The 27,422-nt window shown below is 45.4% G+C and overlaps 1 protein-coding gene across 1 annotated transcript in view; it reads left to right on the top strand.

The window, feature by feature from the left end:
- The first annotated feature begins 399 nt into the window (after window positions 1-399).
- The window catches only part of LOC148542183 (gamma-aminobutyric acid receptor subunit rho-1-like), a 130,194-nt gene continuing 103,171 nt past the window's right edge, over window positions 400-27,422 (top strand). The window contains exon 1 of the mRNA XM_088470782.1: window positions 400-559. Coding sequence (XP_088326908.1) covers window positions 438-559 — 122 coding nt within the window. The 5' untranslated portion in view covers window positions 400-437. The remainder of the gene's footprint in view (window positions 560-27,422) is intronic.

The following is a 27,422-nucleotide window of genomic DNA, read 5'->3' as shown; positions in this document are numbered from 1 at the left end:
TCAAATGAGTGCCATTCATATACTGTATGGTAAACATAATGATACAAGTGGCTACAGGAAAATGTTATTATAACTGGCTGATTTCTGCAGATCATTACATGTCCGCTGCTCAATTGAAGCTTTGTCCAAATGCTCCACATCTTCCATTTTAACGATTTTCTACATTGCCCTAAGCAGGAAACATAAAAGCGTTTCAGAAAGAGACACGAATTCTCTACAGCTTGAAAATCCCAGCCATCTGACGTAGACAGATTTATAGGTTTAGTGGAAATTGCTTTCCCCCGCATCCAGATTAAATATTGAGTGGCGTTTCTCTTCTGTATGGGTAAACATCCTTCTAATAATGAGATGACCCACCAATGTCTTCAAGAAAAAAATACATTGAATGTTAGTGTTTCTTCTTTGGACTATTTTTGGTCTATAGACTACAAGGTATCATGCTTGCCACCAGCTTTTTTGGGATATGCACCCTCTTTGTTCTTTGGTCGTGGAGTGTGAGTGCTGAGATCAGAGTTCACTGGCAGATGAGAGGAATACCTGAGGTGTATAAGCAAGGCAGGTAAGTACCAATGCACTCTGTCCTCCTATGTCATTGGTAATTGCTACATTAGCCTATATGAACATATGTCTTATAGATAACTAGTATAAGCAAATGTTATCTAGCATATAAATATATATGTACACAAGCACAGAAATATTAAACATAACACAATGTGAGCACTCTACAGTTACTGAATAAACTGTTAGGAACATCATGTCTATTTACATTGGAGAGAGACCATGGTCTAGTATTAGCAGCACACGCTGTTATCTGCTTATTTATAATATATTGTATTATTTTTCATTACACTTATTAATGTTCTACTGATTTAGCCCAAGGATCAGTGCAAAAAATGTATAGGAGTTATATTGTTTGTGGACTATTGATAAATCATTTTTACAAAGTAAGATGTGAAATGTTTATTTTATGTTTGTTTAGCAGTAATGGGTTAAACTAAGCATCACTGAAATACTCTGCAAGCACAATCATAGAGCATAGAGCTTACCCACAATGCCTGCAGCTCCGACACAGATGGGAGGGATAACTGGACTATTTTATTTTAGCACTAATAACAGTTTACACATGACATTTCACGGCCAGACAAGATATTTCTAATGAACACACTCAAATGTCGCTCTATGCTATGTAACGGTTTAGTTTGCCTGGTTTTTTTTTTGCTTTCTTATTGAAAAGTTTTGCAATAAATTCAGGAAATACAATTTAACTTAGTTACTTAACCAGTGGACTGATACTAAAATAATTTTGTGATAGAAAACCGAAACATTGAATATAAATGCTATTTGGTAAAGACTAGCTCATTCCCGCTGGCGTAACTATAGAGGGTGCAAGGGGTGCATTTGCTATGGGGCCCGGCGGCTTAGAGGGTCCGCCGGCCCAGCAAGCAACCGCCTGCACTACCAAGTACAGCCAGCGCCGATGTCTTTTTTTTTTTCAAGAGCCGGTCGCGAGCAAATAGGAACTTGCTGACCAGAAGCCAATCAGCAGCGGCTGCTGATCCATGAGTTCCGATTGGCTCACGACCGGCACCTGATTAAAAATGACATCAGCTCTCTTAAGGTGCCCACACACATAGCGACATTTTAAACGATTTGGCCGATTTCAACGAATCGTGACGACGAATCGGGTAAAAATAGTACAAATCGTGAGTTTATACTCATGAGCACGATGCCGATGCGCATCCCCGCTCGTCGTACATCGCATCTTCTGATCTGCCGTGCTGTAGGGCAGATTAGCCAATCTGGGATACAATGCATTGGCTGCAAGATAGATCTTTAGTCAGATTGGACATTTTTAACTCCAAATCGTGATCACGACGGCAAGGGAGCTCCCGTGAAAGTTCATGAGGAAATTGGCCATAAAATCGTATCGTGAGGACATCGGTATGTGTGTGGGCACCTTTAGAAGCTGGGAGGAGGCGTGGCTATGATGACATCTTTGGACCACAGACACGCCTCCTCCCAGCTTCAGTGAGCAGAGATGGAGTGGCACACTGGGCTCAGGAGGAGGTAATTATTACGGGGCTGGAGGGGGGTATTACAGGGCTGGGGGGGGGGCATGGGGAAAATTTATTATGGGGCCCCCATACCTGGTTACCGCCTGCTTATTCCATAAACACGGCAAGCTTTCAAGATTCATGTAACCTTTTGACAACTATGGTAAACTTTACACATAAAAACAGCGTTATACGGCCACAATGTGGACTTTCAGACTGTCGACACGATGTTGACGTTGTCTGAATGTTGACAATGATAAAATGTCAACAACATCCTGAATGTCGACAAATAAGCTGTCAACAGCTGATGTACAGTAGGACAATTTTAGGGATAGGCTGCAATGAGGGTTGGGATTAGGTTTAGGATCAGCAATACTCACCACCACTATGAATATAAGCACATTTGGCATGCCACATATCTGGCATAATGTAACAATGTGTCTCATTTAGAACACATTGACATTTAGGTGGCGATAATATGTACCACGCTCAAAACGATAGGCATACAAGATCTATGGTTCTCATGTAACGATCTCCAGAAAATATGCCAATCCTATCTACACCTTGATAAAGTGATTATGGCCTAGATTTACTAAGCAAAAAATTTAAATCGCACTAATATTAAGGGAAAAACACACTGTTTTGCAAATAGTGACGCTTACATTTGAGATTAAATTTGCAAAGAAGCAGCTTTATGTTCCTTTTGTGTGTCGTCTCATACACAAAACCAGATTGTTAAAACAGCTTACTACCCTGATGTACTAGGGCCATGGTCAATTGGAAGGCTTGGCCAGCCTCTTTGTGCATACTGGGCCCCATGAAGATGACATGGGACCACAAAATGGAGTCACGATGGTATAGAGGGAATGGACACAATTTTGGGAACATGGCTACACCTCCTTCTCTGCACCATAGCCAAGAACCGTTTCACATGGTAACACAAAAGTACAATGCATGGCCTGATGTGCAGGTCAGGCTGTTCGGTAGAAACAGAGGAGACCCAAATTGTCTTGTCACTGCCAGTATACTGAAGTTATTTTTGTTGGGAATAGAGGGTCTGATTCAGAGCCGCTCGTAAGCGGCCGCTCGTTCGTTCCGAGCGATGTTTGCCCAACTGCGCATGCGTACGGATCGTAATACGCATGCGCGAACCAGTCAGTGCGGCCAAAAATCGTTTGTTCGCTAAATAGCGAATGCCTGCTATTTTGAGTGACAGGAGGAGGCGTATGTGGGTGGTAGCAGGGGAAGGTGCTTGAAAATGGGGAGTGGAGATCAGAACGCAGGCGTGCTTAAAGGTCAAAACGGGCATTTTATGGGTGTGCATAATTAATACAGCAGCGTCATTGACCACGTCACTGGGTTATTTTGTAGTCAGAACTGCTCGCATGATTGCGGTAGGAAAACCAACCACAAGAATAGCGAGCAGTTCATACGCTGGTCGATGTACTCGATTAATCTAATAAATAGCGGACATGACGTAGGATTCGAGCGGCCAGGGGGTGTAGTTTCCAAAAAAACGACCGCAAGTTTTGTTCGCTCGTTCAGACATAGAGGCGTGAACAGACCGCAAAGAGCGAACGGTTCATTTGAATAGCCACCCCTTTTTTCAGAACGAACAACCGCCCAGAGTCTCGTGTCCATTTAGTTTTCTACTTATTCATTTTTTGTAAATAAATATACTTACATATTTCTTGTCTGAAAACTTGATAGAAGTAGATAATTAAGGGCAAATTAATGAAACCAGCCTGAATATGTGAATGTAAACATGGGCAGAATCTTGAAAAACTATACCCTTTATTTCTTCTACCCATTTTTTTCTATATTTAATACTTACAAATAAAAAATATTAGTATTGATAAACTTCTCATACTAAACCTTATTTGACCTACCCCTAAAAATGTACACACATACAGTATATAATCCACTTGGATGACAAAGGATTTGTTTTTTGTTTACCTCTTGAAACTACAGTAAAACATTACAAAATGCAAAACCCCTATGTGGCTTATAATGATCATATAGAGACCAGTTCTTGGCAGTCTTTATAGTTGATAGTTGAATAATTGGAAGGAACCTGACACCGTGAGAATATGCATATGGTTGCCATCAATATTCTGTCATTTTTTGGAGGTGACCTGACCTGTGGAGACTTGAGTTTCCCTTGTTAAATGATGATCTACCATAACAAATAGAATTGTGATCTTTAGGTTATCATAGCAATTTGGTACCCAAATATCATTCTAGTCTGACAACATGGAAATATTGATATTCAAAAAGTTTACTTTCTATGGCTAGTCATTACCTTGACAGTTACTATTTCATTCATCTAATTGGAATCATATGTTGCACCAGGCAAGGAACAACTGATGGATGCAACTATGTTTGTAGATAGATCAATTATTATTGTGTTTGTATGCACTAGATTGACAAGGGGCCTCACAAATAGGATACCATTCTCAGTAATTAGTTTCTTTGCTATAGACCTTAACTCTGACCATCTCAGTTAAAAGCAACTCACGTCATCTCTTCTTTGAAGTAAAAGGTTATTTATTTAAACAAGAGTCTTCTTTGGGTGCCTGGATCCCTTTACCTATCCAGTGGGTACATGTATTATAACGGCACGCATCATGCCTCTATAACTCTTCCTGCTTTGCCTCTTTATCGAGGCAAAGCAAGAAGCAGTCTCCCCTCCGGCAATCCCTGCCAGAGCCCACAGCGCATCAGTCTAGTGATACGCCGTGTCTCACCTCCCGGCTGGCTCCACACGGCATGCACGAGACCTCAGAAGCACCGTGAGATCTCACATTCAGGTCAGAACCCGCCAACCACTGCAGCCAGGGACAGCTCTGTCCCTGCTGTGGTGTTAGGGTAAAAACAGCTGTCAAAATCATTAGCTACAGCTGTTGGAACGGTCAGTGCCACTGACCGTTCATACATTGCCTAGCATATCAGTGCGCTCTCTTGTAAATAGCAGCGCCAATAATGCCAGTGCATACAGTAGCCCTGAAATTTACCACCCAACTCCACATTAATACATGGGGGAGAAGCGGTATTATCACACATAATGTGCGCTGATACACCTAAAACCCCATATTGCCCCAGGAATCTTGATTTTGAAGGCCAACGGTGGGGCCCAGTTCAGTTGCACCCTGGGCAAATCAAGTTTTGATAATTTGCTAAAAAGCTGTAGATGCTCAGTGCAAGGAAATATTCCAAGCAACTGACAATTGAAACTGGAGCAGGGGCATATAGTAGCTCTAAAACTGTGTTTTTCTCTTTGTCAATTACCTCCTATAAGTTCAATGATCAGTAGTTAGCATTTCAGATTCTATAGTAATCTTCCACACTAATCACAGCAACTAGCACTGTCAACTATTATTGTAGAACTATTAAACAGAATAAAAATCCACAGCAATAGACAATTCAGTGGACAGTTCTGCACATCATTGAAGGCTCAATTACCAAAAAAGATCACTTTAGAAATTCATCTTTTCTTGAATAGATGACGTGCCAAAATGCTATGACAAATATCCAAACATTACTATTTTTTTAAACAATATTGAATAGTTTGGTTTAAAATCTCTTGTATTCAGGTCCATGCCACAATAGATACAATGTAAGGGGTGCAAATGCATTTATTTATTTATTTATTCTGTATGCTGAGAAAGTACTGGGGGCTTTTTCATGTGACACACAAATATTGGACAATTGAGTTGAGCTATGACATGCCACCTTCCAACTCTAAGGGGCCCATTTATTATTTAGTTTTTGACCCAATAATTATAATTTCTTATTGCCACTTCAAGTACTGCCGGAATGTATCATTAAACAAATGAATGGACAAGGGTTCCTGCCGTGTGTAAAAGTAAACTGATTGCATTAGTGATCACTTTACTTTCAGTTTGTGGGGGCCCCTGCGCAATGCACTAGTGGAATGTGCCTGGGAGGGATCCGATGAATCCAGGGCCGGTAAAAGGTTTCAGGGCGCCCTAGGTAAAGGTTCACAATGCCGCCCCTGTTTTTCCCCCAAACCCTCCGCCCAGCTCACAGACACATACACAGCACCCTAATAATATTCACATGACCCAAATTAAAGGGATGATTCCCCCTGCAGTCCCCCCAGTAGTAATGCCCTTATAGTGCTCCCAGTAGTAATGCTCCCTGCAATGCCCCCAGTAGTAAGGGCCCCTGTAGTGCCCCCAGTAGTAAGGGCCCCTGTAGTGCCCCCAGTTGTAATACCCTTATAGTGCACCATGTAGTAATGCTCCCTGCAGTGCACCAGTAGTAATGCTCCCTGCAGTGCCCCCAGTAGTAATGCTCCTTGCAGTGCCCCCAGTAGTAATGCCCTTGTAGCGTCCCCAGTAGTAATGCTCCTTGCAATGCCCCAGTAGTAATGCCCTTTGAAGTGCCCCCAGTAGTAAGGGCCCCTGTAGCGCCCCCAGTTGTAGTACCCCCATATGATGCCCTCAGTAGTAAGGCCCCTGTAGTGCCCCCAATAGTAAGCCCGCTGTAGTGCCACCATATGATGCCCCCAGTAGTGCCCACTAAAGTAAACCGCACGCGCACACGAAGAAAAAAAAAAACTTACCTTAAACCCAGCTCCAGTACCTGCTGCTGTCCCCGGTGCCCGCTCCTCGGAATTATGGGAGTGACGTCACTCCTATGGTGCACTGTGGGACCCGGAGCTCAGGAGCGAGCTTCGTCCTCCGGCCGGCACCGGGGGGGGGAGGTAGAGAGGAGCCGGGCGTCTGCTGGTAACACAACGGATGCCTGGCAAATGGAGGCGCTGGGGGTGCGCTCTTGCCATAGTGCCATGGACCCCCTTCACCCTCTGTAGTTAGGGTGGACTCAGAAGCACCCTCCAGTGGCCGGCGCCCCTAGGTAGCTGTCCTTGTAGTGCCCCCAGTAGTAATGCCCTAGTAGTGTCCCCAGCAGTAAAGCTCCCTACAGTGCCCCAGTAGTAATGCCCTTTGAAGTGCCAGCAGTGTAAAGGCCCCCGTAGTGCCCCCAATTGTAGTGCTCCCAATAGTGCCCCCATATGATGCCCCAGTAGCAGGGCCGGGGCTAGGCTTTGCTGCGCCGAGCGCCATCCTGTGTTGCCGCCCCTTCCCTCCTCCACTCCCTCCCACTGAAGCTACATAATCACTATAGCGCCGGGAGGGAGTGTGGGCGTTTCCAGCGCCCACCGGATAGAATGGTGCTCCGGGCGACGGCCCCGCCCTAGAGCCACTACTGCCCAGTAGTAAGGCCCCTGTAGTGCCCCCAATAGTAAGGCCCCTGTAGTGCCCCATATGATGCCCCCAGTAGTAAGCCCGCAGTAGTGCCCCCAAATGATGCCCCCAGTAGGGCCCCCTGTAGTAAGCTCCCCCCGAAGCACACACACACACACAAAAAAAAAACTTACCTTAATCCCCGCTCCAGTGCCTGCTGCCATCCCTTGCGCCCACTCCTCAGAACTATGGGAGTGACGTCATGATGTCATTCCCATAGTGCACTGCGGGAGGGGGGGGAGCGAGGAGCCGGGCGCCCGCTGATAACACAATCTCAGTGGGTGCCCGGCAAATGGAGGGTGCAGGGGGTGTGATCGCGCCATAGCAATCGCACCCCCTGCACCCTCCGTAGTTAGGGTGGACTCAGAAGCACCCTCCAGTGGCCGGCGCCCCTAGGTAGCTGCCCAAGCTTGCCTAGTGGAAGCACCGGCACTGCATGAATCCCTCTCCTGGTACTTTTTGCAGTATGTAGCCTATAGGCTACAATGGCTAATGCCATCTTCATATGTTTACCACAGTATCTAGATAGAAGATCGACAACGAATAGGTCAACAGTCAATAGGTTGACACCAGATGGTCGACCTGGAGAAAAGGTCAATAGGTACAAAAGATCAACATTGCAAAAGGTTGACAGGATTAAAAGGTTGACAGGTTCCAATGGTCGGCACACAAATGGTCGACACAAAATTTTACCTTTTTATGGTTTTTCAACATTTTTATGGTTTAGAGTGAGGGCTAGTGGGAGGGCATTTGGGGGAGGGTTAGGCTGCCATAGGGGATGGTTAGGGTTAGGCATTAGGGAGAGGGTTAGGGAGCGCTAGAGTCAGGCACTAGAGGGAGGGTTAGGGAGAGGATTAGGATTAAATAAAAAGTGTCGACCATTTTCACCTGTCGACCTTTTAACCCATTGCATGTCAATCATTTGGATTCGACCTATCGACTATCGACCTTTATATTGTTGATCTTTTATACCAAATTGTAAGACAGTAATGATAAACACTATGGACCTCATTCGGACCCGGACATTATGCTGCGCTCGCTCGGATTGAGCGATTTTTCACAATCTGCGCATGCATATGAGTTGCAATGCACGTGCGCGAACCAGTCATTGCGATGGGAAAGTGCTCGCCCGTAGCCTGCAGTCAGGCCGCTATTTTAAGTGACAGATTGTGCCGTTTGTGGGTGATAACAGGGGAAGGTGCTTGAAAACGGGGGTGTGGATGTGCGAACGCAGGCGTCTGACCATCAGAACGGTGTTTAATGGGTGTGCATAATTAGCAAATTAGCATCATTGCACACGTGACTTGGTTGTTTTTTAGCCTTAACTGCTTGCAGTGCTTGGGGTAGGTTAGGTCAACCCCAAGCGCTGCGAGCAGCTTCGATGGCCCTCGATGTTCACGATTAATCAGACACTTCCCGGAGATATGCGTGCTGCGAGTGACAGGTGGGAGGTTTTATAGTCCAGCGTACGCTAACTGACGTCGCTCACTAAGACATAGAGGGCGTCCTTACAGCGTAAAGAGCAAACGCTTGATTTGCATACCCGGCCCCTTTTTGCAAGCCAGCGATCGCATCTTGCGAGCAGCTCTGAATGAGGTCCTATATGCCACAGTGCTGCTGGACTTTGTAATGTATCAGACAGAGAAACATGACGAGCCCAAATGAAAATGTAGTGCGACACAGACACCTTTAAGATCACACTCACAATGCAACCTTGGTTGTAACAGTCTGCTCTTTTTGTCAGGATGGCAGACAAATTTCATAAACAAAATAATTTCCTCTTAAAGATTCGTAGCAATAAACTATCACAGGCTGACTGACTACCAGTTCAACCATCTGCTCAGGCATCAATCGCACTACTAAAATCCACCCCAGATCTATCCTAATAGGCTAGCATTAAACCCCTGTTTTACTTTCCCTGAACCTAACAGTTCCCTACTTCTCTATATAAGTTGATTAGTTCAGGTGCTCTGTTTCGCTTGTCTGATTGCAGCTCCACTCTGCAGCCTGCCAGCAGCAATGAGGGGCTGAATTCATCCAAAGACAATGTTAAGTCATTCACTCTCCCATAGTGGGATGTAGTCACGATGCCGGCGTACGGAATGCCAGACGTCGATATACAGACGCCGGAATGCCGAAGAGGGTGAAGTTGCCGACACTACTATCCCGAATAGGATGAAAATACAGACGTCGGCATCAGAGGCGGGCTGGGCCGGGGGGCAGGGTGCCATGTGTCCCTCGGGTCAAAGCGCCATATACTGTCCCGGGCCGCGGGCAGACTGTGTCTCTGTGACACAGCTGCACCGCGCGTGTAGTGCTGACTGGACAGAGGACCTGATTCTGAGCCGCTCGGAAGCGGCCGCTCGTTCGCTCTGAGTGATGTTCGCACAACTGCGCATGCGTATGGGTCGTAATGCGCATGCGTAAACCAGTCATTGTGGTCGGAAATCGTGCACTCGCAAAACAGCGAGGGGCTGCTAATGTGATTGACAGAATGTACCGTTTGTGGGTGGTAAGAGGGGAAGGTGCTTGAAAACGGGGGAGTGGAGATCCAAACGCAGGCGTGCCAAACGGTCAAAAGGGCGTTTAATGGGAGTGCATAATTAATAAAGGAGCGTCATTGACCACGTCACTTGGTTGTCTTTTTAGCCTGAACTGCTTGCAGTGATAGCGGGAAGTAAATCCTACCACAAGCACTGCGAGCAGTTCAGATGCCTTTCGATGTTCCCGATTAATCTAATAAATACCGGAGATGATGTGTGTTGCGAATGGCAAAGGGGCGTCTTTACAAAATAGCGAGCGCATTTTTCGTTCGCTCGCTCAGACATAGAGGCGTCAACAAACCGCAAAGAGCGAGCGCTCAATTTAAATAGCCGGCCCCTTTTTTGGAACGACCGTCTGCAAATAGCGTCCGGCTCTGAATCAGGCCCAGAGTTCGGTCAGCTCTACACAGTGACAAACACAAAGCCGCTGGCGCCGGCAGCTGTGTGTTTGTTTTAACTAGCAGCCAATGAGAGTATGTCAGCTTCCGGCTCCTGCAGTGGGTAATGGGAGAGACATCATGACATCTCTCCCATAAAGCAGAGCTGCCCGGGGGCACAGGCGGAGGAGCAGATGGCGGCGGCGGGAGCGGGGATTCAGGTAAATGTTTTTTTTTTTTAATTACGTGTGTATCTACTGGGGGGGCAACTACTAGGGGCACTGCATGGTGGGGGACTACTACTAGAGGCACTACAAGGGTGGGACTACTACTAGGGGCACTACAAGGGGGGACAACTACTAGGGGCACTGTATGGGGGATTACTACTAGGGGCACTACAAGGGGGGGGACTACTACTAGGGGTACTACAAGGAGGGGACTACTACTAGGGGCACTACAAGGGGGGGACTGCTACTAGGGGCACTGCAAGGGGGGGACCTCCACTGGGGGCACTACAAGGGTGGGACTACTACTGGGATGGATTATCAGTAAATCAGGGCCACTGTCTTGTACTTGACCCCCAGGCTAAAAGTTGCCAGCCAGCCCCTGGTCGGCATCCCGACCACTTCCATCCCATAGGTAAGTATGCGGCTTAGGCTTAGAGGGGATGGGGGGTTAGGCATCCCCGGGAAGAGATTAGGGTTATGCACCACCGAGGGGAGGTTAGGTTTACAGTGCAGGAAGGGGGGTTAGGGTTAGTTCTGACCGCTGGCATCCCGTCCGCCGGCAATCCATACCCATTCCCCCATAGTAGCTATAGGTATTACCAATGTAGCTTACATATGCAATACCTTTATTTTAAACTTTTAAATTTGCCCTCATTGTTATCCCTAGTCCTTGCTAGCAGTGCATATTTTGTTTTCATAGAATTATTACTTCCCCATTTTCTCAGGGCAGTAGCTAAATCATATCTGCCTACCCTCTTGGAATGGACTCCTGATTGGACAAGCAAAACTCACTAATTTCTGCGCCTCCCATTGAAAATTCTGGATTCCAGGCTGGACAACAGGAAGAATCTACGATACAACTGCTGCCAGCCATACAATAGTAAGCAGTCTGGGTATGACCTGAAAGCAAAGTAGACTGTCACTATAATCCACAAAGGGATTGTGCTTGAAAGCTGTAGTTCTCCAGATAATAGTTAAACCAGGGTATAATGTACTTGGCCAAGATGCATTTGGTGTTAAGTTTGTAATGCAGTTTGTGCTGGTGGTGGATAGTCCACACGTGGTCTTAGGACCTCATTCATAGACGCTCGCAAAATGCGAGCGCTCGCTCTGAATGAGGGCGGCCGCATCTTTATTCCGGCCCGGCCTCCTGGCCGCTTGCTAGGCTGTGGGTGACCACCCACAGCTTTAGCGAGTGGCCAGGTTGATGGTCTTGATGGTCAAGACCATCGCGACCATCGGGGCTTGCGACGAGACCCTTGTGGTAGGGTCTCGTCTGCCGCAAGCCCCAGTGAGCTTTCGCTCTATTAGAGCCGGAAGCTCACCACTGACATCACGAGTGATATCAGTGGGGCCGCCCCCAAATGGCAGGCGTTCCCCCGCCTACAAAACGGTGCGAGCTGTCGATCACTATCGACAGCCGCCCCTTTTGTAGTAAGCCCCGGAGCGAGAGAATTTCTCTCTCGCTCCGGGGCTTGTGCACGCGCAGGGCCTCTACATTGACCCGCTTGCGAGCGCATCGGCGCTTGCGAGCGGGTCTGAATGAGACCCTTAGATTTATTGGATCATGTAGAACAACAAGTGGCAAATGGCACAGAGATATCACAAATATAAAAGAAGTGTGCACTGTGCTTATGTCAGCGTTATAGTGGTGGCGCATATGGCCGCTGATGATGTCACTCTGCCTTTGTCTTTGTGTCGTGATCTCCGGGTGTCATTAAGCTAAGTAAGCTCTGGGTCTCATAACAGGTGCAACAGCAGTATGCATATATATAGGCAGTCTGGAGCTCATGGTGTTACAGGGCCTTGTAGTGTGCCGGGCATGGTATGACTAATACACCAGCGGATGGGTGACGCCCTGTACTAGAACGGTGGTAGTATAGTATACTAGCTGTCCAGCTATGTGTCTCTGGACTGCGAGAATCTCCTTGGTCTGTCCATCCTCATGGAATGGCAGGGAGTACAGACGCACTGAAATGCTGCGCATACACAGTAGCATATGCTAGAGGTCGGGCCTGTCTGACACAGCTCTGGCAGGTTCTAGTGAACGTGGGCTCAGTCCTACCTGCCAGATGCTGAAAGGAAACAGCGCAGGAGCACACTCCTTCCAACATATACTAGGAGCTATGCACCAATTAGCATTATAAAATTAGCATTTATAGTTAATTTAATATCTGCACTATTTATGAAACATAACTAGTAAAGCCTGTAAATGTCTTGAATAATATATAGTATATAAAACTGCAGATAACAGTGTTATATTATTTTTGGTTTATTTGTATTATGTACCATATAAGGAAACATTTTAACCACTTAAGGGCCTATTTATCATGAAATATTTATGGGATATTTGGGGGGGCAATCGCAAATATTTAGGATTCCCCAGATGTACTGTACTAGAAAGGGATTGCAGCAGATACCTTCAATATCAGCCGCGGTCCCTCCATTTTCATACGCAATGCAGCCCCCATAGGTTTGTGCCAGATTTACCATGTTTTGCCACGATAGGAACAGCAAACTCCAGATGGCGTTATCCTATAGCACTACAGACTACTGCTTTGTAATGTATACGTCGGCCACTGGTGATGCCTGCACAGAGGACCTCAACCAGGAAGAGCGTGATCGCTTCCAGCTCGTCGCCAGGACAGGCTCTTAGCTTTCAAACTGCTTCCATTACATGCAATAAACTCATTTTCTATTCGGCTTTGTCTTTACTGCTAAAACCTCTCTAGTACAGCAGAAATAATCAATAAATCACAATTTCTGCAGCACCCATGGTTGAAGCTAGAAACTAGTGTGGAACAGGAAATGGAATCGGTATGAAATACCGGCTGATGCATGGCCGGCAGTTCGATTCCCAGCAGCGTCAGTCCGACAGATGCAGAGATCCCGGCAGCGGCAGCCCGACAGCGCTGGAAATCCCGATCGTCCCTAGGTAAGTACAACCTAACCTAACCCTCCTTAGGGGTGCCTAACCCCAACCTCCCCCCTGTGCCTAACCCTAATCCCCCCTCTAAGTGCCTAACCCTAACGCCCCCTTCCCCGCTGCCTAAACCTCCTGGGGGAGTGCTTAACCATAACCTCCCCCCGGGGGTGCCTAACCCTAACCCCCCTTCCCCTAGCCTAACCCTCCTGGGGGGTGCCTAACCCTAAGTCCCCCTGGGTGCCCTAAAACTAACCCTCCCCCCCCCGTGGCTGTCCGCTCACGGCGCCCGGCATCCCTTCGATCGGGATGCAAGGTGCCGGTCTCCCAGCGTCGGAAAAATGACAGGCGTCTAGATTTAGACGTCTGTCATTTAACCCTCGCCGGGATAAAGCAATCGGGAAGCCAGCTGTCGGGCTTACGTCGGCCGGTTTCCCAATTGAATACCCCCTCACAAAAGCACAGAGGGCAAGTATGAACTAATTCTGATATACAAAGTGGGCTACCAGAAAAGTGTGCTGTGCTCCCATGTGCGTTGTGTGGGTGGATCAGGATGTGATTTGCTGGGGCCCAATTTTAGACTCAGGAATGCTGGCAGGTTTGTAGAAGTATAAGCAGAGGGATCAGAGAACTACGGCAGAAAATGTGCTCTGAAAAGAATGGCTGCTCTAAGGGTTTGCTCATAATATGTGCTCTGTATATTTTCATAGTCAAAATAGCATGTTGCATATGAACTCATTGCAGTGAAGTCATATGTACCCAGATTTACATGGCTGATCTCATAATCCTAAAGCCTGGTGTCTCTTTATATATATTCAAGTAAGAGCTATTCAGTACTGTTAAGCAGAATGCCAGAGGATCAGTGGACCTTGTTTATGAATTTCCGGGCCAGTCTAAAGCTGGGCATACACTTCCAGATAAAATGCCTGTCAGACCGACAGACATTTTATCTGGCAGTCTGCCAGCCGCAGATGTCCGCGGCATATACTGATCTCTCACAGTGTATTAGCCCCGACATCTGCGCTCTGCCCCTGGGGGAGGAGACATTTCCCTGTAACTTCCATGGGAAGGAACACAGGAAATGCCTGTCTGTCGGCCGCGGCTGGGCATACACTGCCCGATGCGGCCAACAATCCGCCATACCCAACCGAGCAATATTTAACCCTCGGACACCCGCACACGCTACAATTATCGGGCGATCCGCGGATCTCGTCCCGATAATTGTAGCGTGTATGGCCAGCATAACATTTCATACTGTATTTAACATGCAGGACTGCTAAAATAAACAAATATTACTACAATGCAGCAGTAACAAGGTCTTTTGAACCGGCTGCAGGTGGTGCAGTCCTTATAAGGTCTTACTTATTAAAGGCCCAGAGCCCTAAATCCTTATTAAGACAAATGCATTTACTATTTTTTTCTCTCAACAGTTTTTACTTTTTCTTTATTTTTTTCTTTTGTAGCAAAATTTATATTTTAATTTTATTAAATGTGGAATGTAAAGCCTAAGTTCAGCTTAAAGTTCCAGTGTTCATGTAAGAGTCAATAAGCTAGTGATAAGCATTTATACAAAGATACGAAATCCTGTTTTCAGAGGTGTTTTAATAGACAGAAATCTCAAATGTGTGCCCAGTGTATCTGTCACTATAAATGTGTGCCCAGTGTATCTGTCACTATAAATGTGTGCCCAGTGTATCTGTCCCTATAAATGTGTGCCCACTGTATCTGTTACTATAAATATGTGCCCAGTGTATCTGTTACTATAAATGTGTGCCCAGTGTATTTGTCCCTATAACTGTGTGCCCAGTGTATCTGTCCCTATAACTGTGTGCCCAGTGTATCTGTCCCTATAAATGTGTGCCCAGTGTATTTGTTCCTATAAATGTGTGCCCAGCATATCTGTCCCTATAAATATGTGCCCAGTGTATCTGTCACTATAAATGTGTGCCCAGTGTATCTGTCACTATAAATGTGTGCCCAGTGTATCTGTCCCTATAAATGTGTGCCCAGTGTATCTGTTACTATAAATATGTGCCCAGTGTATCTGTTACTATAAATGTGTGCCCAGTGTATTTGTCCCTATAAATGTGTGCCCAGTGTATCTGTCACTATAAAAGTGTGCCCAGTGTATCTGTCCCTATAAATGTGTGCCCAGTGTATCTGTCCCTATAAATGTGTGCCCAGTGTATCTGTTACTATAAATGTGTGCCCAGTGTATCTGTCACTATAAATGTGTGCCCAGTGTATCTGTCACTATAAATGTGTGCCCAGTATATCTGTCACTATAAATGTGTGCCCAGTGTATCTGTTACTATAAATGTGTGCCCAGTGTATTTGTCCCTATAAATGTGTGCCCAGTGTATCTGTCCCTATAAATGTGTGCCCAGTGTATCTGTCCCTATAAATGTGTGCCCAGTGTATCTGTCCCTATAAATGTGTGCCCAGTATATCTGTCCCTATAAATGTGTGCCCAGTGTATCTGTCCCTATAAATGTGTGCCCAGTGTATCTTTCCCTATAAATGTGTGCCCAGTGTATCTGTCCCTATAAATGTGTGCCCAGTGTATCTGTCCCTATAAATGTGTGCCCAGTGTATCTGTCCCTATAAATGTGTGCCCAGTATATCTGTTACTATAAATGTGTGCCCAGTGTATCTGTCCCTATAAATGTGTGCCCAGTGTATCTGTCCCTATAAATGTGTGCCCAGTATATCTGTTACTATAAATGTGTGCCCAGTGTATCTGTCCCTATAAATGTGTGCCCAGTATATCTGTCCCTATAAATGTGTGCCCAGTATATCTGTTACTATAAATGTGTGCCCAGTATATCTGTCCCTATAAATGTGTGCCCAGTGTATCTGTCCCTATAAATGTGTGCCCAGTATATCTGTCCCTATAAATGTGTGCCCAGTATATCTGTCCCTATAAATATGTGCCCAGTATATCTGTCCCTATAAATATGTGCCCAGTATATCTGTCACTATAAATATGTGCCCAGTGTATCTGTCCCTATAAATGTGTGCCCAGTGTATCTGTCACTATAAATATGTGCCCAGCATATCTGTCCCTATAAATGTGTGCCCAGTGTATTTGTCCCTATAAATGTGTGCCCAGTGTATCTGTCACTATAAATGTGTGCCCAGTGTATTTGTTCCTATAAATGTGTGCCCAGCATATCTGTCCCTATAAATGTGTGCCCAGTATATCTGTCACTATAAATATGTGCCCAGTGTATCTGTCACTATAAATATGTGCCCAGTGAATCTGTCCCTATAAATGTGTGCCCAGTGTATCTGTCACTATAAATGTGTGCCCAGTGTATTTGTTCCTATAAATGTGTGCCCAGCATATCTGTCCCTATAAATGTGTGCCCAGCATATCTGTCCCTATAAATGTGTGCCCAGCATATCTGTCACTATAAATATGTGCCCAGTGTATCTGTCCCTATAAATGTGTGCCCAGTGTATCTGTCACTATAAATATGTGCCCAGTGTATTTGTCCCTATAAATGTGTGCCCAGCATCTCTGTCCCTATAAATGTGTGCCCAGTGTATCTGTCACTATAAATATGTGCCCAGTGTATTTGTTCCTATAAATGTGTGCCCAGCATATCTGTCCCTATAAATGTGTGCCCAGTGTATCTGTCCCTATAAATGTGTGCCCAGCATATCTGTCCCTATAAATGTGTGCCCAGTATATCTGTCACTATAAATATGTGCCCAGTGTATCTGTCCCTATAAATGTGTGCCCAGTGTATCTGTCACTATAAATATGTGCCCAGTGTATTTGTCCCTATAAATGTGTGCCCAGCATATCTGTCCCTATAAATGTGTGCCCAGTGTATCTGTCACTATAAATATGTGCCCAGTGTATTTGTTCCTATAAATGTGTGCCCAGCATATCTGTCCCTATAAATGTGTGCCCAGTATATCTGTCACTATAAATATGTGCCCAGTGTATCTGTCCCTATAAATGTGTGCCCAGTGTATCTGTCACTATAAATATGTGCCCAGTGTATTTGTCCCTATAAATGTGTGCCCAGCATATCTGTCCCTATAAATGTGTGCCATGTGTATCTGTCACTATAAATATGTGCCCAGTGTATTTGTTCCTATAAATGTGTGCCCAGCATATCTGTCCCTATAAATGTGTGCCCAGTATATCTGTCACTATAAATATGTGCCCAGTGTATCTGTCACTATAAATGTGTGCCCAGTGTATCTGTCACTATAAATGTGTGCCCAGTGTATTTTTTCCTATAAATGTGTGCCCAGCGTATCTGTCCCTATAAATGTGTGCCCAGAGTATCTGTCACTATAAATATGTGCCCAGTGTATTTGTTCCTATAAATGTGTGCCCAGCATATCTGTCCCTATAAATGTGTGCCCAGTGTATCTGTCACTATAAATATGTGCCCAGTGTATTTGTTCCTATAAATGTGTGCCCAGCATATCTGTCCCTATAAATGTGTGCCCAGTATATCTGTCACTATAAATATGTGCCCAGTGTATTTGTTCCTATAAATGTGTGCCCAGCATATCTGTCCCTATAAATGTGTGCCCAGTGTATCTGTCACTATAAATATGTGCCCAGTGTATTTGTTCCTATAAATGTGTGCCCAGTATATCTGTCACTATAAATATGTGCCCAGTGTATTTGTCCCTATAAATGTGTGCCCAGTGTATCTGTCCCTATAAATGTGTGCCCAGTGTATCTGTCACTATAAATATGTGCCCAGTGTATTTGTCCCTATAAATGTGTGCCCAGCATATCTGTCCCTATAAATGTGTGCCCAGTGTATCTGTCACTATAAATATGTGCCCAGTGTATTTGTTCCTATAAATGTGTGCCCAGCATATCTGTCCCTATAAATGTGTGCCCAGTATATCTGTCACTATAAATATGTGCCCAGTGTATTTGTTCCTATAAATGTGTGCCCAGCATATCTGTCCCTATAAATGTGTGCCCAGTGTATCTGTCACTATAAATATGTGCCCAGTGTATTTGTTCCTATAAATGTGTGCCCAGCATATCTGTCCCTATAAATGTGTGCCCAGTATATCTGTCACTATAAATATGTGCCCAGTGTATTTGTTCCTATAAATGTGTGCCCAGCATATCTGTCCCTATAAATGTGTGCCCAGTGTATCTGTCACTATAAATATGTGCCCAGTGTATTTGTTCCTATAAATGTGTGCCCAGCATATCTGTCCCTATAAATGTGTGCCCAGTATATCTGTCACTATAAATATGTGCCCAGTGTATTTGTTCCTATAAATGTGTGCCCAGCATATCTGTCCCTATAAATGTGTGCCCAGTGTTTCTGTCCCTATAAATGTGTGCCCAGTGTATTTGTTCCTATAAATGTGTGCCCAGTGTATCTGTTCCTATAAATGTGTGCCCAGTGTATTTGTTCCTATAAATGTGTGCCCAGTGTATCTGTCCCTATAAATGTGTGCCCAGTGTATCTGTTCCTATAAATGTGTGCCCAGTGTATTTGTTCCTATAAATGTGTGCCCAGTGTATCTGTCCCTATAACTGTGTGCCCAGTGTATCTGTCCCTATAACTGTGTGCCCAGTGTATCTGTCCCTATAAATGTGTGCCCAGTGTATTTGTTCCTATAAATGTGTGCCCAGCATATCTGTCCCTATAAATGTGTGCCCAGTATATCTGTCACTATAAATATGTGCCCAGTGTATTTGTTCCTATAAATGTGTGCCCAGCATATCTGTCCCTATAAATGTGTGCCCAGTGTTTCTGTCCCTATAAATGTGTGCCCAGTGTATTTGTTCCTATAAATGTGTGCCCAGTGTATCTGTTCCTATAAATGTGTGCCCAGTGTATTTGTTCCTATAAATGTGTGCCCAGTGTATCTGTCCCTATAAATGTGTGCCCAGTGTATCTGTCACTATAAATATGTGCCCAGTGTATCTGTCCCTATAAATGTGTGCCCAGTATATCTGTCCCTATAAATGTGTGCCCAGTGTATCTGTCCCTATAAATGTGTGCCCAGTATATCTGTCACTATAAATGTGGGCCCAGTATATCTGTCCCTATAAATGTGTGCCCAGTATATCTGTTACTATAAATGTGTGCCCAGTGTATCTGTCACTATAAATGTGTGCCCAGTATATCTGTCCCTATAAATGTGTGCCCAGTGTATCTGTCCCTATAAATGTGTGCCCAGTGTATCTGTCCCTATAAATGTATAGCCAGTGTATGCAGGGGCATATCTATAATGGGTGCATGGTCCAGGGGTGCCCACACCTCACACCCTGCACCCATATAGTCTTATACTTACTTGTCCATGGTCTCCAGAGTGCTGGGCCAGCTCTACAGAGCAGCAAAAATCACTGGGAAAATGGCGTTGCCCATTTTCCCAGTGTCTAACACATGCACAGTAGTGCTGTCCTCAGAAAAACAGCGCAGACACCATTTTCCCAGAGACCCGTCATGCGCAGTAGATTCTGGCACTAAGTCAGAGTCTACTGCATGGTCTGCATCCTGGCACCACCAGAGAGGAAGGGGCCCGTATTGAGTCTGCACACAGGCCCCCTCCTCTCTTAAAAAGCCCCTGATAGGTGCACTCCCGCCCTGCTATGACATTGCTTCTAAATATAAACCATTTGCTCTTCTATTGATTGCAGACTTTAGATCTATACCCATAATAGTTCTCAGGATAGATATAAACCATATGTGGCATACTATATGTAATATTTTAGGTATAATGTAATTTAATTGTAGTAATGCTAATCAGTGCCATGACTAGTTGTCCTGGTGCCTGCTGCAGGCCACGCCCCTCGGTGTGATGTCACACTGAGGGCGTGGGGCCACAAACGCCGGGACTTACAGCAATGCCCAGAGCATCCTCAGGATGCTCCTGGGGGCTGTAATGGCAGCGGTGTGCGCGTCCTAAGGACGCTTCAGGTGGCACTGCTGCAGAGAATCTGGCTGCAGGGTGCCTTTCCAGTTGGAGGGGCTGTGGCTGTGGGTGAGCGGCGTTACCACCCACAGAACTCACCGCTCTGTGTGGTGGCACCGCTCGCACACCCCTAGTTACAGTCCTGATGCTAATTTAATTGTATTAATGAGGTTTCTTTTATAAATACCAACTATATACATTTGTTTATACAGTATATGTTGGATTTTGAAAAAATAGCACACCTAAGTGACAATTCTGTTTTTATCTCTACACCATATTGCATAGAAAATAAAAATTATGGAATTCACTTCTCACCTATTACATTTATATATTCATTGAGGTTTATAGTGATACAGACACCTTTTCCCACACCCTCCTTTGTAAAAGTCCTGAGAAAACACTTATTGGGTTGTTTGTTCGTGCATCATATTGCACTGAGGAGGGGGCCATTGTTCTGCCATGAAACACTAGGGGGTATATTTACTAAAGTGTAGGTTTTTAGAAGTGGAGATGTTGCCCATAGCAACCAATCAGATTCTACTTAACACTTATCTAGCACCTTATAGAAGATAATAGCTAGAATCTGATTGGTTACTATGGGCAACATCTACAATTCTATAATCCCACACTTTAGTATATATACCCCCTAGGTCTTTTGTATGATGTTTACCTAATTGTCTGGTTAAACTAATAAAAAGCCCAAGTGAGCTGCTTTTTGAAAAACGCAATTTGTTGGCATAAAGCCTTGTCCATTATTATATTGGACAACATTAAGGTGTGAAGAGATCTTGCCTATACACAAAGGAGATCCAGTGAGGTTCACAACTGTGCTACACCCTTCTAGGCTTGATAAATTGCACCCTGAGTGATTATACAATGTGCAAAGTAGCACATTTTGCACAAATGTGCAAAGTAGCACATTTAGCACTTTGTGTACATATTCTATGTGCAACACCCACCCAATGGGGTGTGTAGATACTTAGGGCCTGATTCAGAGCCGGACGCTCTGACCAGAGCACTTGCTCTGAATCAGGGCCCTCCTACCTAAAAATGGAGCGGCCTCCTGGCCGCTCGCATAGCTGTGGGTGACCGCCCACAGCTTATGCGAGTGGCCAAAAATATGGTCGCGATGGTCATGACCATCGCGACCATCAGGCTTGCGACGAGACCCTGCGGTAGGGTCTCGCTGCCGCAAGCCCAGGAGTGCTTTTGGCTCTATCAGAGCCAAAAGCACTCCCACTGACATCACTAATGATGTCAGTGGGGCCGGACCCAGACGGTAGGCGTTCCCATGGGAACGCCTCCATCTGGCAGCCACGCCTCCGGCATGCCCACCAAAGGGGGCGTGCTGTCAATCAACATCGACAGCACGCCCCCTTTGGTGCGAGACCTGGAGCGACGGCTTCCCCATCGCTCCCCGGGTCTCGCGCATGCGCACGACGGAGCTCCCTCTGAATCAGGCCCTTAGATTGATAGGATACCCACCATTTGAAAGATGCTGCTATCTCCTTGCACTTGTACTAGAGGCTTCTGCTGGAGAGCTTTATAAGCACTGTAATTGAACTGCATGAAATAAATACTGGCTCCTTATTGGATTAGTGCCGCAGTCAGCCTATTGTGATTGGCTGCCATTACAGCCATTGTGTTGGATACTACTTCTCTAGTGACTCTCCTATATCTCTGCAGAAGAGATACTCCATTAAGTAGTTTTGAAAAGCTGCAGTTTGCTTATCATTAATGTATGGGTTACAGGCTGGACCACTAGGCATTGTTTGCAGCTGGGGATTTTTTGAGTATCCCAGCAAGTTCAACATTGTGCAGAATTTTTATGTACTGTGAAAAACATATTTCTACCATGTATCCACAGTCCACAGTCACACCTAAATGCCATTGCAGTCATCAAGGTGGGCATCTCCTTTCATACTTCTAGTTAATTATTACATTTTAATGCACCTGATTCAGAGGTGAATACAGACACATGCGTATAATTTGTCAGTCAACCGTCTATGACGTTATGTAGATGCAGCTACAAAGCCCTTCCCTGGTGTACATCCATACACAAAAAATTTTAATTTGTTAAGACGAGTAAGACACCGGAACCACCTGTGTGCTCGGAAAAATCACAAATCCCCGAGGAGAGTCCAAGTGTGTCCGCTGTTGCCATGTGTAAGCCTGACCTTTCTAGTAATACTGTACTTGAAGAGGATCCTTCTTCCACCATTTGTGTGCCTTCTGACGTAGAAATCGAGGATGCTTCTGTGGAACTGTACGAGGAGGAGAGGAGGATATTTATGTAGTTGGCGATAATAACAAATAGGATGATGAGGATGTTGATGCTGATGAGGATGTTGATGCCGAGGATATTTGTGCAAAAACTGTAAATCAGGCAACAGTTGTTGCCCATGGTGGGAAAAATCCCAGTGTTGGCATGCCTGGGAAAACGACCAAAAAATCCAGAAAGGGACCAAGAAAACTACTACTAGTAGTAATTTAAAAATACAATTGACTATTAAACAGTCCTTTGATAAAGTATAACAGCTGTCACCCAGTTTCACAGCGGATCACTGACGCCATGATGGCTGTGCTAGTATTACATGGTGAAATAATAGAAAATGAGGATGATAGTGTAGAGGAAGTACAAAAGGAGAATGAGGGGGAAATTTGTGAGGATGTTGATGATGAGGATGTTGTTTGCGTAAATCAGCCACCAGTGGCAGCGGTATTTGCTCATGATAAAAAGAAAGCCAGAAAAGCCACGTCTTGGGTGTGGAATTATTTTAATCTAAATTCTGACAATAGTTGTGAAGGCATCTGTTCCATTTGTATAGCCAAAGTTAGCAGAGGAAGGGACGTTAACCATCCAGGCACCTCCTCCCTATTACGTCATTTGCAGCAAGTTCATGCAATTTGTTTAAGAAATTATGATAATTTGTAATTTAATAACAAGCAGTCCAGTATCAGCTACCTGCAGTTTGGACCAGCACAGGACCAGCACATGCAATCTCCACAACCAACACCCTCATTATCAACCTCCTCCTTAATAATTGAAGGTAGTCCTTCCAAAAAATGTTTTCTGGGGGCCCATACAAACCAAGGAGTTCAGCCAAGAAAGTGTCAGTCCTAGTCACTAAAGTGCTTGGTTTGTTAAACTGTACATGTCCTTTTTAATGTCCCACATAAGAGTGGGTGGGAGGGACAATTCCTTTTTGCACCTCTTTACTTTACATTTTGCACAATTTGGGGCATTGCTGACTGACATTATTATAGTTTAGTAAACTGCTATCCTGTCTGCCACTGCTGTGTGGCAATGTTTCATAGATGTCCAATATTTTTTTAAACTGCCGTGCGTTTGTGAAAAATATTGAAATCAATATTGTGAGCTGTGAGGTGGTTAATAATGCCTGGATATGCCTGAAAATGATTGTTATTAAGGTTAATAATACTGTAGGAACAAAAACAGGGCCAAATTAGGTGGTTTTAGCTGTTTATATAATTTTTTGGAAAAAATACAGATCCAAAACCAAGACCAAAACCTAAAAATAAAACACCTAGGAAAAATATCCAAAACCAGATCCAGATCCAAAACCAGTGGAGATCCAGATCCAAAACCAAAACACGGGGGTCGGCGCACATCTCTAAATTAAGCCTACTCAAATTGTTATTACACAAGCGGTTACTAACAGTAATAAGGAATCAGTAAGCTCCACTTGTGGTGAAGTAAGTAGGAAAGCTAATCCAGAGATCCAGGAAGTTTTTGAGTTCCAAAAATACCCAGTATTATAATAATTAACTACAGATATTACAAGATCCAAAACACACTGTGGATTGGGTCGGGGTGCAGTGGGCAGATACCTTCTCAGTTCTGGTTGCATTATCTGGTCCTCTCAGGTTCTCTCAGCTGCCTGCAGAATAGACAGGTCCCATGTTGTAGTTGCTTTGAGTCACTGATAGGCTGCGAGCACAATCCATGGTTACATCATCACTGAGTGGCATTCTCCCTGCCATCAGTGATAGAGTAACCACATCACAGAAGTCCAGTTCTTCTACTGCAATTGAGCCTAGGAGTGGACTGGACAATGCACCTGCTGACAAGAGAAGCCTCTTCTGATCATCGCTTTGTATCTAAGGTAAGTAAAAGGGGAAGAGGGAGATGGATGCAGGGGGAAATTATGGAGAAGGAAATGATGGAGTTGAGGATACTTTTGTACAATTCAATCCCACGATTGAAATTCTGTTCAATCCCAAATCCTGGGATCACAAAAATGGGGCGGGATTCAGTGTCGCATGCAGGGGGGTTTCTGAGTAACCAGAAACACTCCCTGATCAGGGCCAGTCTAAAGATTCTTTATCTAGAGTGCTTTATGAGCCAGCCAGGCGCAGAGAGCTGCTGCTGTCACTGCCGAGTGCAGTACTTCCAGGTGGCACTAGATTCTTGCATCTCCATTTGTGCTGTCCCATCTGCCAGAAATTGCCCTGCTGACAACGAACTGACAGTTGAGGGATGGCATAACAGCTTAGAGGCAGAGCTTGCAGCATGGAGGAGATTCCTGAGATTCCATATAAATTCTCAGGAGATTCAATAGCTGGAAAGAGCCTTGGATCATATATAGAACATGAGCAAGTTTTGCTTTTGTGTGCTATCTATAGGAAGGTTTTCTTCCATATATATCTATAGCTCTATCTACCCATGTCTATATCTATCTATCTATCTATCTATCTATCTATCTATCTATCTATCTATCTATCGGGGTGGTGGTTTCCATAATATATATGGAACCTCCCCCCTTACAAATACTGCATTTGCTCCTGTGATTGGCTTCCCCAGAAGCCTATCCAGTTAAAATGAAGAGTGACCCATGTATCAGGTGGCAGAATAAGCCCATCTGTTGACAAGCTTGTTGCCAAGTTTTCTCTTATTGCTTCCGATTCTTCCCAATCTAGGGTTTTGCTAGTCTTCCTGTTACCAAGAGGGTTCATTTGGGTCTTTGACAAGCCACTGAAGCCGAGTACATCGTACACTGTAGAAATAAAGCCTTTAGTAAAAGCAGGGCCGAAACTAGGATATCTGTTACCTGGTGCAAGGCAGCAACTTTGCGCCCCCTTCCTTCCCGTACCTGGATTTTGTCCTTGCTCCTCCATAAGGCACTGCACTAGTTAAACGTCCCTGGTATAGTGACTTACATTATTCCACACCATAATGCCCATTACACATTATGCCACACACTGTAATGCCTATTACCAAAGGGCCACTTACATATTTGCACGACACCATTTTATGCCCCACAGTAAGGCTTCTAATTACTTTAAAATTACCTGCTCATTGTCTGGGGTTTCATGCTCGTTGCCAGGTGGTTTCATGCTCGTTGCCAGGGGGTTACATGCTCGTTGCCAGGGGGTTACTTGCTCGTTGCCATGGGGTTACATGCTCGTTGCCAGGGGGTTACATGTTCGTTGCCAGGGGGTTTCATGCTCATTGCTATGGGGTTTATGCTCGTTGCCAGCGGGTTTCACGGGAGAAGAGGCAGCGTTCAGCATCTTCTCCCGGCACTTGCACTGGCCTAACAGACACTAGAGGTCCATGCGGACTGCTAGTCCGCATGGAATCTGCTGAAAATGGCCTTCTAAAAATGGCCACCACCAAGGAGGAGACAGACACTAGAGGTCCAGTAAGGACCTCTACCATCTGTCTCCTCATTGGCGGCGGCCACTTTTGGATGGCCGTTTTCTGAATCTGCAGCCCCCAAGCCACCGTGAGTCAGCCCTTTTTCACCCCCTGCATTCCGGCACCCGGTGCACGTGCACCTCTAGCCCCCCCCTAGATGCGGCCCTGGTAGAAGTTTGTCTAAGACAAAGTGGATAATGATCTGTGGTTTAAACAATCGTTAACAGAATAAAAAAAATGCCTGATTGAAGAAAATGCTAAAGCCAATTAGAAATGAAAACTTTAGATTACATGTTTTTAAAAGAGGGGAATAACTGATTGTGAATGATGTAATTAAGGTATTTAATCCCACTGACACAGAGAACACCATTAATTTGCATTCTGGGAGAAAACATTGGTTTTCAAATCGAGAACAGCACGGTTCAAGTATTGTTAGCTTTACTGCCTCACAGCACTGAGATCTTGGGTTTGATTACCATCAAGGCCCATATATGTGTGGCATTTGTATGTTCTCCCTAGGTTTGTGTGAGTTTTTTCCAAGTGCTCAGGTTATGTCCCACAAGCCAAAAATATACAGGGGGTCATTCAGACCCGGTCGTTAGCGCTGATGCGCTCGGACCGGGTCGATGGCCCCCCACAGAGCATGCGCACGACGGCGCCGGCGCTGTCGGTCGTTGCGTGAGACCCGCTACGACCGACAGCGCCGGTCGTAGCGGGTCTCGATCCAAAGGGGGCGAGCTGTCGATGTTGATTGACAGCTCACCCCGTTTGGAAGGCGGGCAGCCCAAACGGGGCCCATGGGAACGCCTACCGTTTGGGGGTGGCCCCACTGACATCACATCACCCCGGAGAGCCAGAAGCTCTCCGGGGCTTACGACAAGGGAGACCCTACCATAGGGTCTCGTCTTAAGCCCCGATGGTCGCGATGGTCTTGACCATCGCGACCATCACCTTAGGTGGTCATAAGGCTGTCGGTGTTAACCCACAGCCTTACCACCGCAAAGGAGGACATCTTGAAAATTCAAGACGTCCTCCCCTCATTCAGACCGAACGCACGCTCTGTGCGACCAGCTCTGAATGAGGTCCACAGTGCTGGCAGGTAAATTGGATTCAGACAAAAAAAAAATGAACCCAAGAATATATGATGCTGAGTGGTAAAAGTGGCAGTAGGTATGGGGAGCAGCAGAAGTCAGATTTACTACCTTATACAAATGTGAGAATCTGTAGGACTAATGCGGGGTTCATGCATCTGATAGCAGAAACCTGTGCCCCCCAGTGTTTTTACGCCAGCCACCAACACCCATCATTATTAGTATTGGCTCTTGCACCAACCACATGCTAGGTGCAAGAGATCTGTCAGAAATGGACTTCCCCCTGCATGGAGATTTAGCTACATGCCATTGACACTCCAATGACACCCCACAAGTTAGGGAAGATCCGTGCGA

The sequence above is a fragment of the Taudactylus pleione genome, unplaced genomic scaffold (assembly GCF_031769625.1).
Source record: "Taudactylus pleione unplaced genomic scaffold, aTauple2 ptg000015l, whole genome shotgun sequence".
NCBI classification, from domain to species: domain Eukaryota; kingdom Metazoa; phylum Chordata; class Amphibia; order Anura; family Myobatrachidae; genus Taudactylus; species Taudactylus pleione.
This window is presented reverse-complemented; position numbering and strand designations above follow the sequence as displayed.